The sequence below is a fragment of the Terrapene carolina genome, unplaced genomic scaffold (genome assembly GCF_002925995.2).
Source record: "Terrapene carolina triunguis isolate 2854851 unplaced genomic scaffold, T_m_triunguis-2.0 Scaffold96, whole genome shotgun sequence".
Lineage (NCBI taxonomy): Eukaryota > Metazoa > Chordata > Testudines > Emydidae > Terrapene > Terrapene triunguis.
This window is the reverse complement of record NW_020664447.1, coordinates 75,764,119-75,777,994: the sequence shown is the minus strand read 5'-3', so window position 1 is coordinate 75,777,994 and position 13,876 is coordinate 75,764,119. Positions and strand designations below refer to the sequence as shown.

Here is a 13,876-nt window from a genome sequence, read left to right as displayed (position 1 = left end):
CTGGGATTGAGGGGTTTGCAGGGTGGGAGGGGGATCAGGGGTGGGGCAGAGGGTTGGGGCATGGGAGGGGGAGCGGGCGGCGCTTACCTCAAGCAGCTCCCAGAAACAATGGCATATCCCCCCTCCAGCTCCTACGTGGAGGTGCGGCCAGGCGGCTCTGCGGGCAGCCCCGTCCGCAGGTGCTGCCGCCCCCGCAGCTCCCATAGGCCATGGTTCCTGGCCACTGGAAGCTGCTGAGCCAGCACGCAGAGCCCCTTGGCTGCGTCTATGCCTAGGAGTTGGAGGAGAGACATGCTGCTGCTTCCATGAGCTGCGCGGAGCCATGGCAGGCAGGGAGCCTGCCTTAGCCCCACTGTGCCGCCGACCAGACTTTTAACAGCTCGGGCAGCGGTGCTGACCAGAGCCACCAGGGTCTCTTTTTGACCAGGCGTTCCGGTCGAAAAGCAAACACCTGGTAACTCGAGGAAGAGAAGGTGTGGTGGGCAAAGAATGACTTATCCTAGTACCATTGAAAAGGATGCTGCCATCATGGAGATAACTTACGATGGAGTCAAACATCTTGCTGGGAAAAATGGGTTGCTCTATGTGCCACTGGGCACAGGAGAGATTTTAAGACTAAGTAAATCTATTAACATTGCACCTTAGCATATGGTTCCCATTTGGGAGGACTGGCAGGGGGCTCCCCATAGTGCTTAGATCCTTGTAGCCCAGCAAGCGGTTGCTGATGATAGGGGTATTAAAGAGATCCTATAGTCCTGGTGATGCTGTCTGCATCATAGGTCAGCGTGTGCCTTTCTATTGGGGGTGCCCAAAGCAGCATGTAGGCTGGCAAAGGTGCCCTGGCACCTGCATGTGGCTCCAGGAGGAGTATTGCCAGGGAGACTGTGCTCTTGATGATGGCTAGCACCTTGTGCTGGGGCACGGGGCCGCTCTCTAGTCCTGGCTCTGGCATCAGCCACACCCCAGCAAGTTGTTCACCCCCGCGGGGGTGGCCAGCGATGGGGCCGCATCCCAGCTTGCGGCTTGAGCGGAGCTCGGAGAGATCCTGAGGCCCAGGCCCCTCCCAGGGACCCCCACCCCGCGGTCACCTTCCCGATGCTGCTGCCGCTGTAGGAGTCCAAATGGTTTAGAAAGACCCTCTGGCTGCGAATGGCCGCTTCGGCCGCGGCCACCACCTCCTCCTCCTCCGCCGCCATGGCGCTCGCCGGAGAAGCCGCGCCGTTGCTAAGCGACCAAGCCAAGCGGCAGGGTCCTTCTCCGCACCGGGGCTGGCAGCCACAGGGCCGGGCCAAGACGCGGGCAGGGGGCGAGGTCGGTGCCAGGCCGCCTCGGGGGAAGGGAGGCTCCCGCTGTCTAGAGAAAAGCCGGGCGAGAGACCGATAGCGGGGGAGGCAGAGACCGAGTCGAACAGAAGGGAAAAGGACAGGAACCTGTAACCGTCCCCTAAAAGAGGGACAAAGATCTACAGCGACAGAGCGATAGTGGAGGCGGTTCAGGAACAAGAGGGGAGAGACTCACGATAGAGGCAGAGTTTGACCTTTTAAAATAACACACGCTGTAATCTAGAGCTGGTTGTTGTACTGTATGGTTCCAGGTAGGTAAGGTACTTGCACAATTCTGAGCTGAGGTAGGTGAGAGGCATTTATATTCACATGGATTTATGTGCTTTTTAAATAAGAGTTAGTATTTCATAGGCATTTTCACTAATATGGTAGAACCCCTATTTTATGAACGAGCTGGGGATCGAAGTTCATAAAATTGAGTATCTCACAGTTACAGTAGATTACAGTACCAAAGTTGCAGTAGAGGGCACTATATTGCTTTCTTCTTATCCTCTGAACCACTGAAAAGCAGTTTCCATTACACTGAAAGCATTAAGATATCTGATTGATTATGATTTTTTTTCCTGTTGGGAAAAATAGTTCATAAAACTAGTTGTTCATAAGACTAATGTTTGAAAAATTAAGGTTCTAGCATGTGCAGATTTGCAGATGAATTAAGTAGAAGATAAAAGCTGGGCAGAAGTCCCTCAACCCTGCACTTTTTACACACCTCCATCCTAAGAAAAAAGGGGAGAAAAGAAACAGTGATAGGTAAAGCTGCTCTGTGCTTATCAGACAATTGGTTACTACCATTACATGTTTCAGAAGTAATGGTCAAACGAATATATGGTCCTCCCTTAGAACAGGGGATGGTCTATGTGACTGAGGTCCCTTCAACCTTAAAATCATAAATATGTATGTCCAAGAGAGACATTTTACAGTTGTGGATTTGTTCATGATTCACGTTCTCTATAGTGCACGATCTGCATCTCCATGCATCACTGAGCAATTGTTATTAGTGTATGTATGTACTAACACTTTAAGAAGAAACAAGACCATATTGAGCATTTATGTTAATTAACCCCTATCTTTCAAGCTTACTGTGTTTGCCAATCATCTCTCCACTCAACCTTCTTTTGGTTGGGCTAAACAAGCTAAGCTCTTTGGGTCTCCTTTCATAAGGTAGGTTTTCCATTCCTCACATCATCATAGTAGCCCTTCTCTATACCTGTTCCAGTCTGAATTAATCTTTCTGAAACATTGGAGACCAGAATTGCACAGTATTCCAGAGGACATCTCACCCGTCTTGTATAATGATACCATCACTTCCCTAGCTCTACTGGAAATACCTCACCTAAAGCTTCCTAAGACTGCATTAGCCTTTTTCACAGCTGCAGCTCATAGTTCTCCTGTGAGCAACCAATACATCCAGGTCTTTCTCTTCCTTTGTCACTTCCAACTTCTTCTTAGCATATGCGCGTGCCTCAGGTGGCATGAGATTCATCACCAAATTTAGTCTGCTAGTTGGATCATTAGCTTTCCCAGCTCGGCCAAGGTACTAAGGGGGAATGTAACAAACACTGATCTATGCTCCCCCTTCCAGCTGAGCAGTCCTCAATTTATAGCAAAAAGTTGCTATAGAGACAGCCATGTTTTAAGAAGGATCAATGTCCCTAAAAAGTTCAGCACTAGCCTCTGTACTTTTTAATATAATGCAGTTTTACAATGAGAACAGCATCTGCCATTTTTGCAGTTTCAGTTTGCTGAGCTAAGCAAAATGATACAGTGCATACGTAACTTAATGCAAACAACTGACTGCACTGTTAAAAGTATGATATGAGCTTTAGCATACAACTTCCATTGATCTTATTAGGTGGTTGCAGCTGAATCTTGAGAAATAGTGTTTAAAAAAGCATTTAGTATTTTTAAAATTGTAATATGCAAGCTAATACCTGAAAGACAACGTTGAGGTATGCATAGTAACTTTTAGATCATGCAGTACATATAAGCACAGTGATAGTCAGCAATAGCAGGTAAACAACAGTATCATTCTTTATACAAAGATGAATTCATCTTATCCTATTTTACATTTGCCTTCCAACACTACTCTGAATTGGAGCAGGCTCTCTTCCTGATATATCCACAATTCGGAGCTCTAAGTACATAGCACTTTCTTCAGCATGGCACAAAAGCTTTGGCAGACTTGAGGTCAACTCCATTCTTTAAAATGTTACCAGACATCCTTAGAGCAGGCAGCTGTTTGAGACTCTTATTAAGAGAATACAAAGTGATTAAACAGTGCTAATCTTTGGGACTTTTCATACTGTCCAAGGTTGTGTTTTGCTGTCCATTCCCATTTTTATTTAATTGAAAGCCTATCCATTCTCATCCTTATGAAAGGTATATCCATTCACAGATCTAGGGCTCTCTCAGATGCCCAGCAGCACAGGATCAAAGATTCAGATAGGTATGTGATATAAAGCAACCAGGTAAGGAATTGCACTGAAAAGGTCTACTGTTAATTGGCATTTCAACTGAGCCTTTTCACACAAGCAGCATTTTCTAGTATAACTATTTAAGAGCATTCCCACATGTTACAAGCATACCCAACCCCATTAAGTGCATGACTGGAATCCCTTTTCATTTTCAAGTTATAGTGTAGTCAATTATTTCTAGGGAAGCAGGTGAGATCTGTGGTTTATGCAGCCTTCCACCAAGTTTAAGAAGCCTTTAACAGAAGGCATAATTTCTGTTGTAAAGCTTTAAGTGCTTCAAAATATTCCTTGTCAGCCATAGGCATATTCAAGTTAAGTGAAGAGTTACTATAATGTAATAACTACCCTTGAAGTTGTTCACTAATGTTTCTTAAGTATTTAATCTCCATCCCTTTTTTACATTGATCTGCATTACTATTCAACATGCCAATTTTAAATGCTCTTATATATTTGTACACTGCCGCCAAAGATATTGTTTAAGCTACCATGTGTTTACCTGACTTGTGTGTCTGAGACTTGCAAGTTTAGAAAGATATAGGTATACATTTTCAATTTATTTTGGGAGAGGAGAATAAAAAGCTGATCATACATAAGTTTGTGCATTTATTCAAGTGTCTAGTCAGGTGCATTGTTACAGGGCGTAGATATTCAGATATAAACTTGGCAAAAGTACATCTTCCTCATAGAGGATTAAAGCACATGCCACAAATCTGGGGGGAAAAAAAGTTGAACAATTTTCTTAGAGCATGAAAATACTTTTAACCAAAATATATATTAAACTTTAGGACAGAAGATTAATATGAGATGTTTCAACCTAAGAAGATAATAAAACAAAAACATTACACTTGGAAACAGAAGCTTTGACTGTCGGTGCCTTCTCAGTCATAATTACAGCATCATTGCCACAAAACTATAACAAACGCTCAACTTGTTAACTGGTTCCTCAAATTAATGCGACTGATCTTCAGCTGGTGTCAATTAGTCTAGCTCTGTTGAAGTCAGTGGAGCATGTTTATTTATAACAGCTGATGATCAAGCCCTCTCTTTGGATTCACATTTACTTTGTTTTAGCATGAAACATGGGAGAATAAAGGCAGAATTACATAAACAAGGATGCATAAATATTGAATAGTATAAGAATGCAAAAAAGTGTTTAATCATATAATGTTAGTTCAATAGTACTGGTGCTTTAAACCAACTGAATACTTTTCAAAAAGTCTCTTCCATTCAGACAAGTCTCTTCCACACATTTGAAAACTTACAGTAGCACAATAAGTTTATAAAGAGCTTTGTATTTTTTTATAAAATAGAAAATACATAACTGTCTCCCAATTCAATATCAATCTCTGAATATTTCCTACAGCCTTAGGTTTCAAACCAATATACTGCATTGACATTATATACTTACTGTTCTTTAGGACAGGACACTGTACAATTGAGGAAGAGGGCAGCCTTACAGGAATACCTAAGCACTGCACTGTAAAAAGTAAAGACTGAAGCAAAAATACTTGAGTATATTCTGTACATCATGTAAACAAACATTTAGAATAGTAAACAGGCTAATATGTCTTCCTCCCCTCCCAAAGTTATAACATTAGTATGGTCTATATTTAAGAAAAAAATGTCACCTGTTCTTCCTACTTTACTTCTGTGCTTAGCTCATTTGCAAATTTAGATAATACATTCATATGCTAACGGTTATCTTTTCTTTACTGAAGACAAGGGTACATTGAATAATACTGAACATTGCTTTTAACTCAACAAGGACACTAAGGTCTGGTCTAAACTAGAAATCAGGTCAACTTAACTATGTCAGTCAGGGCTACCAAAAATCTACACCCCTGAGTAGTGCACTTAAACTGACCTAAGTCCCTGTGTAGATAGCACTAGATCAATGGAAGAATTCTTCAGGCAGCTTAGCTGTCACCTCTTGGGGTGGTGGATTTCCAACAGGAGATTCTGAAGTGCTACAGTGGCACAGCTACATCAGCATGGCTGCAGTATTTTAAGTACAGACAAGCCCATAGTAAGCAATGTTCAAATGATAGGATATTGTGAGGTGCATATTTTGTGAATGAAGCAGAGTTTTCAGGTTTGCATATAAAAATTTGAGCTCAAATAGATATCCTCTAAGTGGACTAAAGTAGCTCCCATTAAATTTAGCTAGAGCAAGTAGTTAAAATTTGGTTTTAAGGAGTTAAAGTTTACAGATAGACACATTAAGAAAGCATTACTACTTCCATACATGGCATTCAAGATTTGCACAGTACCAATTAAGATATTTCTTAGAATAAAATATTGGATCATATTGCTTTGCAAAGAGATCAAATTTCTTCAAATGCTGCAGAAAGAAAGTCACTGATGATCTACAGCAGAGTTAAACAAAAAAGGTACTACTTCTATAGTCCACCAAGATAGCTTAAAGTGGCCTTGTGGACAAAGCAGAGCCATAGCAACACTGATATTTTACAAGTCACTACTATTGTAAGGAACCTAGATGTTTAGGCAAGAAATGAAGCTTGATATATGTTTCTGGCTATATCTGAAAGCAAAATCTCAGTAACTCATACTAAGAATTCCCACTATCATGAATCATTCCCCAACATGTGCTTGTTACTGCAGACTGAATCATGATTGCCCATCCCTTTTCAAAGCTTCCAGTCTCTGTAGCAGTGCATTTCCAAAAGCTTCACGATATGCTGGGCTAAGAGAGTCCAATAAAGAGTAGACAGTCTCATGATACGCAGTTTGTAAGCCATCATCAGCCTGGTCAAAAGCATAACCCACCACCTGTTGCAAAGAGACCAATAGTTATTTTTTTTGTGGTTAATCATTTCATCATGGGAACCACAAAAATCACAAAATTAGTCACATATTAGTACACTACACAGAAGAATTGCCAGACACAACAAACCTATACTTTGTAGTGTTGTTGTAATCATGTTGGTCCCAGGATTTCAGAGACAAGGTGAGTGAAGTAATATCTTTTGTTGGTGAAAGAGACAAGCTTTTGAGCTTACACAAAGCTCCTCTTCAGGTCTCAAAAGGTACTCAGTGTCGCAGCTAAAGACAAGATGGAACAGACAGTCTAGCATAAATAGTTAAAACGTAGGAGACTATTCAAGGTGAAGTGTATTTAACTGACACTCAGGCCTGGTCTACACTAAAAAGTTAGGTTGACACATCTATGTCGCTCAGGGGTGTGAAAAATCCATACCCCCAAGCAATGTAGTTAAGGTGACATAACCCCTGATGTAGAAGTACTAGGTTGATAGAAGGATTCTTCTGTCAACCTAATTACAACCTCTCAGAGAGGTGGATCACTTACGTTGACGGCGAACCCCTCCCATCAACATAGGTAGTGTCTACACTTGAAATCCTATAGCGGTACAGCAGTGCCACTGTAGCACTTCAAGTGTAGACAAGCCCTGAAGAAGAGAAGAGCTCTGTGTAAGCTCGAAAGCTTGTCTCTTTTACCAAGAGAAGTTGGTTCAATAAAGCCTATACTTCGTCCTCCCTGCTCAAGACGTTAGTAACAATTCATCCTCTAAAGGAGTTTCCAATATTCTTTTCTCATAAAACAGAGCACCAAAGACATTAAATATAGAGGCTTACTTCTGAATTTGGCTGGAAGTTCTCATTTCACCACACAAGTATTTGCACAAGCAATTTAAATGGTGTGAAAGGGAGATGCATGCATAGAAATCAATAGTTTCTTATTAAGTCACAGACAAGGTAAAGATTACAGTAGTCTGTTCTATAAAATGTAGTCTGATGTGGGCACAATACTATATCATCTACTTTTTTTAAAGCCTTCTGCAATTGTGGTGCACTTTTCTCAGACAACTGTGGACTAGAAGATTGAAGAACTACAGTAAAAAAAAAGTCATCTGTAACACCAAACATTTCAATTATCTACTTCCATCTTTATCATTTTGTAGATGTTTCTGATAAATACCTGCTTTCATAATCTAGTTTAACTCTGTTGTGTTATTAGACTAAAGGCATTGGAGAAAACAGATGAGGATTGCCATTACCTCACTTCATTAAACAGGATGCCAAAAATGTACCCTCTACTTTGGCTAAGAGCACATGTCAAGGATACCACAAGCCTCAGCTCTTAGTTTCCAGGGTTGTGCCATTTTGTCAGAAAATTATTTTTTAAAAAGTTCCAAAATTTCCTATCTTTATCTAATGCCTCACTTTAGCACCAGTTACTGTTATCAGCCTGTGTTAGTGAAACATAGATAAAGCCATGCACAGAAAAATAAAAATTGTATACCATACCCCAGTTATGCAGGGCATAAACACTGTTACAACATACAGAGCTTTACTTCAAATAGCGGTCATTGCATCAGTTCTAATTTAACATTTTTCCATGCATGTAAGATGCACTTTGGCAAGACAAGGGTGTTAAATCCTCCCCTTTTGGGTTTAATTGAAGTGGCATACTAGCTGAATTTTGAAGTATGAAATATTCAATAAAGAAAAGAGCCTATGTCGCTTTGATGACAACTGAAAATTTTTACTAGATATCTTTCAATTATTATTTATTGTAAACAAAGAAGCTTTATAAAGGATAAGCAAGTTACCCTAAGTCCTGCTTCTGTGAGCTCCAGGCAATATCTGTTTCTTTCCCTTGTCTCCACATTGATATATGCCACATCCTCTGCACATGGAAGGTTTTTTGAGACAAACATGTTGCTGACAGCAAACAGAACATCGTTCACAACAGCTTCCGCCTCTAGTCTCATATCCTTCACATCTGTTCCTTCAATGTCCTTATATTCAGAATCTTCTTCAAACCCTGTGTTACTGGACAACTCCATGGGATTGTAATCAGTCTCCATTCTGTGTATGGAAACACCATATTCAATTTTATATGGCCACAAATGCTTATTATGCAAGATCAACGGTATAAAACAGTAGATTTTATTTGCAACAGAAAGAACCATTTTAAGATGCATTGAATGTCATTCAAAAACAAAGGAAGATATGGGCCCTGTAGGGCTACTAGAAGACCATCCAGAATTTCTTTTTTAATTGGAGGCATCTCAAAAGACAGGGTATTAAACACAATGTTTCAGCATAACAAACTCGCAGTTCTGTGAATAAACAGCTATGGTATTAAAGCAAGTGATAATGCACACATCTATATTTTATACGCACAATATGCAGTGTTCTTAATACACAAGCAACTGACATTGCTTTACAATAACCGGTTATGAGTCAGTCCTAAACAACTCACCTGCTGGTCCCCAATGAGTCAAGAACTGATGTCTGCATCAGCAGGTGCAAGAAGGGGAAGAGAGACAAAGGGGGAAATTACTGAGTCAAAGGAAAGCTCAAACTCTTGGAGTGAAAGTGAATGTCACTAATATTTAAAGGAGCTATTTAGTAAAACTGGCTGTTTGCCTGTAATGAAAGTCAATCCGTTCAGCCTCTCTCTGTATCTGTTTGTTAAGACAAAGGTCAGTAGCATATGTTGACACACAAAAAGGCTGAACACACGGACACGTTTTCTGCGTTAGTCCTAAAATGCAAGTCATGCAAAATGAAAAGCAACGCAAACCCCCTTTCCAAGCCTCATTCTGTCCTCGGGGCAGGGAGCTCCCAGAGCACCGTAACACACCCCACAGCCGAGAGGGCTTGGGACCACCCGCGCACGCCCAGTGCAGCACGGCACCTCACGCTCCAGAACGACCCCGCTCCTGGTAACTCCCCGGGGCTGGAGGCAGAGACGAGAAGGGGCCGGAAGAGCAGCTCGCAGCTGGCAGCCCCGCCGCTCCCTGGAAAAGGGCCTGCAGCGCAGTCACCACGGTGACAGCCGCACAGCGCGCAGGAGAATCGGGCAGCGAAGCCTCGTTAGCTCCACCCTGAGCTTAATACGGGGGAAAAACCCCTAACACAGCGGCGGGACGGGCCCTAGAGCCGCCGCCTCTTCCGCAACTCCCCCGTGCCGCAGGCCAGGACCAGCCCAGTCACCTGTCCGCCACAAACGCGCCTCTCGTCCGTCTTCTACGGCCGCTGAGGAGGAGCTTTGCCACCCACTCCGACTTCCGCCTCATGCCCGCCCCTTCACTTCCGCCCCCTCTCTGTGACGTCACTTCCGCTTGAACGTCAGCTGGCGTCACTGACGCTCGGTTCTGGTGAAAGGGGAGAGTAGAGGCTCGTAGGAGGTGGCGGGTCCGCTGAGCGGATCGAAGCCAGGTGGCGGTGCGCGCGCGCGCCCCCGCGGTGGAGCCCCGAAGTCACCAGCCGCCCCCCCGCATCCCAGGGCGCTGAGAAGATGGCGGCGACGGCTCAGTGAGGATGGAGCTACCCGTCACTGCTTTCTCCCCCTGAGGGTGCGGGGTCCGGCCCCACGGGGTGCGAGTGGGGGGCCGGGGACCGTAGGGAGCCCTTTCCCTAGCAGAGCTGACTCGAGCCCGGCAGCTCCCCGCCCCCCATCGCCCCAGCCGGTTAGCCCCCTCTTTCCAGCCCAGTGACAACCCCCCGCCACCATGCCTTGGCCTTTCTCAGAGTCCATCAAGAAAAGGGCCTGCAGGTACCTGCTGCAGCGGTACCTGGGCCACTTCCTGCAGGAGAAACTCAGTCTGGAGCAGCTCAGCCTGGATCTGTACCAGGGCACCGGCTCTTTGGCGCAGGTCCCTCTGGATAAATGGGTAAGAGAGGTGCTGTCCCCGCTGCTCCTGAGGGATCAGCCGCAAGCCCCTCCCCTTCTTCGTGTGCCACCTGTTTTATTTTTAAATCACATTTTTGCCTTAAAAAATAAAAGTCAATATTTTAAATAGGGAACTATTGTACTTGTCGCCATAGTGTCTGAACATCTTGCAATAAAATAAATAGACAGTTTGGTGCAGTTGGTTTTCCTGCCCTCCCCATGTGCAGTAACACTGAGTGGGGTTTGGGTGCTTTTAAAAATGTTGTTTGAAAGCAAAGGCAAAGAGATGGCTCTTGAGCATGGCCTCAAGATGGCAAGATAGCTGGTCAATCAGTTCTTCGGAAGGGAGATTGCTAAAAATGCTCCATCTCCAACTCTTTTGTGGCTTTATGGACAGCTCCACTGTTCTTGAATAGAGGAAGCTCTGTTGTCATGGAAGGACCTGGTAGTGGAGAGAGAAGTGGTAGCTCAAACCCAGACCACTGAGAGCTTTAATAAATAGCTCCCTGGCCTAGAGATGGACCCGGCATTTGGTTGTGAGTCAATGACAGAACCAGTGGGAGTGGGAGGATCCTGCTCTGCTGATGTTGCTTAGCCCATGGACTACCACATTCTGAACCAAACTGATTTTTCTCAGGCCTTGCATATTCATTCCTAGATATGGTTTTACAGTAATCCAGCCTGGCAGTCACAACAACATGAATCTTTATGGCTGGGTCTGTATCTATTAATATTTGGCAGTCTCTTGGCCAGCTGTCAGAAGAAGGAGGTATTTCTAGGAGCTGTTGACATTTGGGTCTCCATTATCAGGGAGGATTTTAAGGCTGAGCATCATTTTGACTATATGTGGCTTGACTGATAGGGTATCAGTTTATTCTTCACTGAACAAACAAGTTAACTGTTTTCTATCCACCTTCACTGAACAAGGTGGATAGAAAGCTGGCTAGATCGTCGGGCTAAATGGCATTCCATGAGTGATCAATGGCTCCATGTCTAGTTGGCAGCCGGTATCAAGCGGAGTGCCCCAAGGGTTGGTTCTGGAGCCGGTTTGTTCAATTAATTCATTAATGATCTGGAGGATGGCGTGGACTGCACCCTCAGCAAGTTTGAAGATGACACTAAACTGGGAGGAGTGGTAGATACACTAGAGGGTAGGGATAGGATACAGAGGGACCTAGACAAATTAGAGGATTGGGCCAAAAAAAAATCTGATGAGGTTCAACAAGGACAAGTTCTGCACTTAGGACGGAAGAATCCCATGTACTGCTACAGACTAGGGACCGAATGGCTAGGCAGCAGTTCTGCAGAGAAGGACCTAGGGGTTACAGTGGACGGGAAACTGGATATGAGTTAACAGTGTGCCCTTGTTGCCAAGAAGGCTAACGGCATTTTGGGCTGTATAAGTAGGGGCGTTGCCAGCAGATCGAGGGATGTGATCATTCCCCTCTATTCGACATTGGTGAGGCCTCACCTGGAGTAGTGTGTCTAGTTTTGGGCCCCACACTACAAGAAGGATGTGGAAAAATTGGAAAGAGTCCAGTGGAGGGCAACAAAAATGATTAGGAGGCTGGAGCACATGTCTTATGAGGAGAGGCTGGGGGGGAACTGGGATTGTTTAGTCTGCAGAAGAGAAGAATGAGGGGGGATTTGATAGCTGCTTTCAACTACCTGAAAGGGGGTTCCAAAGAGGATGGATCTAGACTGTTCTCAGTGGTAGCAGATGACAGAACAAGGAGTAGTGGTCTCAAGTTGCAGTGGGGGAGGTTTAGGTTGGATATTAGGAAAAACTTTTTCACTAGGAGGGTGGTGAAGCACTGGAATGGGTTACCTAGGGAGGTGGTGGAATCTCCTTCCTTAGAGGTTTTTAAGGTCAGGCTTGACAAAGCCCTGGCTGGGATGATTTAGTTGGGGATTGGTCCTGTTTTGAGCAGGAGGTTGGACAAGATGACATCCTGAGGTCCCTTCCAACCCTGATATTCTATGACACTCTCCTCTTTTCAATAGCATCATTTTTTCCCCCTGTGTTAGGATTTCGTCTTCATCTATGTGCTGATTTCTTTGAGACACTAGGATAGGTAGTTTGTTATTTTTTGCACTTTTTATGATGGAGAAATAACTCTGGATGGTATTCGCATAGTCTCAATCTTTTAATATGTGTTTATACAAACGTTGAGTTAGGCGGGGGAGAGGGTAAAGGACTGTGGGATGCCATAGGTGAGAGTTTGGAAGGCATAGGAGCTTGCCTGTCAGAACTATCTAGGTCTAGTCTGAGATAAATCAGGCGCCATCTTAATTAATGTAACTCCACATAACTCTGAATTGCCTCTAAGGCAAGTCACTAATATCTAGTGGCTGACTGTATGAAATACTAGGGAGGTCTAGTAGCATGAATATGACTGTTTGCTAGCTGTCCATGGCTATGAACAGACTGTCCAACTACCAAGAAAACATAAATTGTTTCTGTACCATATTCTGGTATAAAGTCCAGCTGAGCAGGTTCCAAAATAGTTGTAGAGGTCAGGTGTTCTTGGAGTTGATGTTTTGCAAGCTATTCAATCACTTTGCTCAGGAATGGGAAATTAGACATTGGGTGGTATATTGTGTCAAATTACAGATCTGAATATGCCTTTTTTTGTTGTTGCAAAGGTCGTAAGCTTCTCTCTTCAAGGGAGTTGTTGAGGTCTGTAAATATGTGGCCCCAGAACTCTTAACTGCCTTTCACCAGCGAGGAAGGCCATGGGTCAGTCTCATGGGCTTCAATGTGATGCCATGATTCCGGAATTCTTTTATGTGAAATCTGGGTTGTAGGCCTTGGTTGGTTGGTTGGTTTGTTTGTTTGTTTAAGCCTTCAATCCTGTAAACGTGTGCTTAACTTTACTACTAGTAAACTACAACTAAACTTTGCTAGTAGTAAAATTAAGCATGCATGTTAGTGTTTGCAGACTTGGGGTCTTATTCTGTAAAATAGATATTATAGTAGGAGTGTTGTAAGTGTTTTATGTAAAGGACTTCTGAGATGCCCTAGATAAAAGACACTTTGTAAATGCAAAATATTAATTTCTTCATTTGGTCCTGTGGGGCAGCTGTTTTTGTGTAATAGGTGGGCAAACTTAAAGTTTTAATAAGATTTCAGTGCCCTCTAGTGGATATTAAAACAATCTTTGCTAGACTTGAAAGATAAACGTTATGAATCCTTGCAATTTACGTAAAGTGCTTGTTGTACTAAAGAAAGTTAGTAAAATTTGCATATAATGTTCATTTTCCAGTTCGGAGAAACTTCTTTTTTTTTTTTTTCTGGGCAGTGTTTTCTGGCCTATAAATTAGTGAGTAGCTAATGCTCTTTAGATATGGCTCACTCATGCATGACAGAAAGATTGCAAAAACAGGTGTTGTGA

At 43.4% G+C, this 13,876-nt stretch overlaps 3 protein-coding genes across 6 annotated transcripts in view; 1 reads left to right on the top strand and 2 right to left on the bottom strand.

The window, feature by feature from the left end:
* The window catches only part of AK7 (adenylate kinase 7), a 46,476-nt gene extending 45,280 nt beyond the window's left edge, over positions 1–1,196 (bottom strand). The window contains exon 1 of the mRNA XM_026651336.1: positions 1,089–1,196. Within this exon, the coding sequence (XP_026507121.1) occupies positions 1,089–1,196 (108 nt within the window). The remainder of the gene's footprint in view (positions 1–1,088) is intronic.
* A 3,211-nt stretch (positions 1,197–4,407) lies between these two features.
* On the bottom strand, positions 4,408–9,861 carry GSKIP (GSK3B interacting protein). Of its 4 annotated transcripts, none has more exons than XM_026651469.2 (3): positions 9,803–9,861; positions 8,410–8,668; positions 4,408–6,607 (listed from the first exon to the last, which is right to left on the bottom strand). In XM_026651469.2, the coding sequence occupies exons 2-3, from the start codon at positions 8,665–8,667 to the stop codon at positions 6,446–6,448; spliced, it is 420 nt and encodes a 139-aa protein (XP_026507254.2). In that variant the 5' UTR covers position 8,668; positions 9,803–9,861; the 3' UTR covers positions 4,408–6,445. The 4 variants fall into 4 exon arrangements, with proteins under 4 accessions (XP_026507254.2, XP_026507256.1, XP_029767391.1 ...); XM_026651471.2 differs by lacking the exon at positions 9,803–9,861 and adding an exon at positions 9,066–9,506; XM_029911531.1 differs by lacking the exon at positions 9,803–9,861 and having other exon boundaries at positions 8,410–9,506.
* Positions 9,862–10,050: 189 nt separating this feature from the next.
* The window catches only part of ATG2B (autophagy related 2B), a 73,090-nt gene continuing 69,264 nt past the window's right edge, over positions 10,051–13,876 (top strand). Inside the window, exon 1 of the mRNA XM_024219350.3 lies at positions 10,051–10,482. Within this exon, the coding sequence (XP_024075118.1) occupies positions 10,321–10,482 (162 nt within the window). The 5' untranslated portion in view covers positions 10,051–10,320. The remainder of the gene's footprint in view (positions 10,483–13,876) is intronic.

Coding starts and splice junctions, on each gene's coding strand:
- GSKIP (XM_029911531.1), bottom strand. CDS start 8,784: ATGCATCTTAAAATGGTTCTTTCTGTTGCAAATAAAATCTACTGTTTT. Junction 6,608..8,409: donor TCACAGAAGCAGGACTTAGG/GTAACTTGCTTA, acceptor TCTTTGCAACAG/GTGGTGGGTTATGCTTTTGA.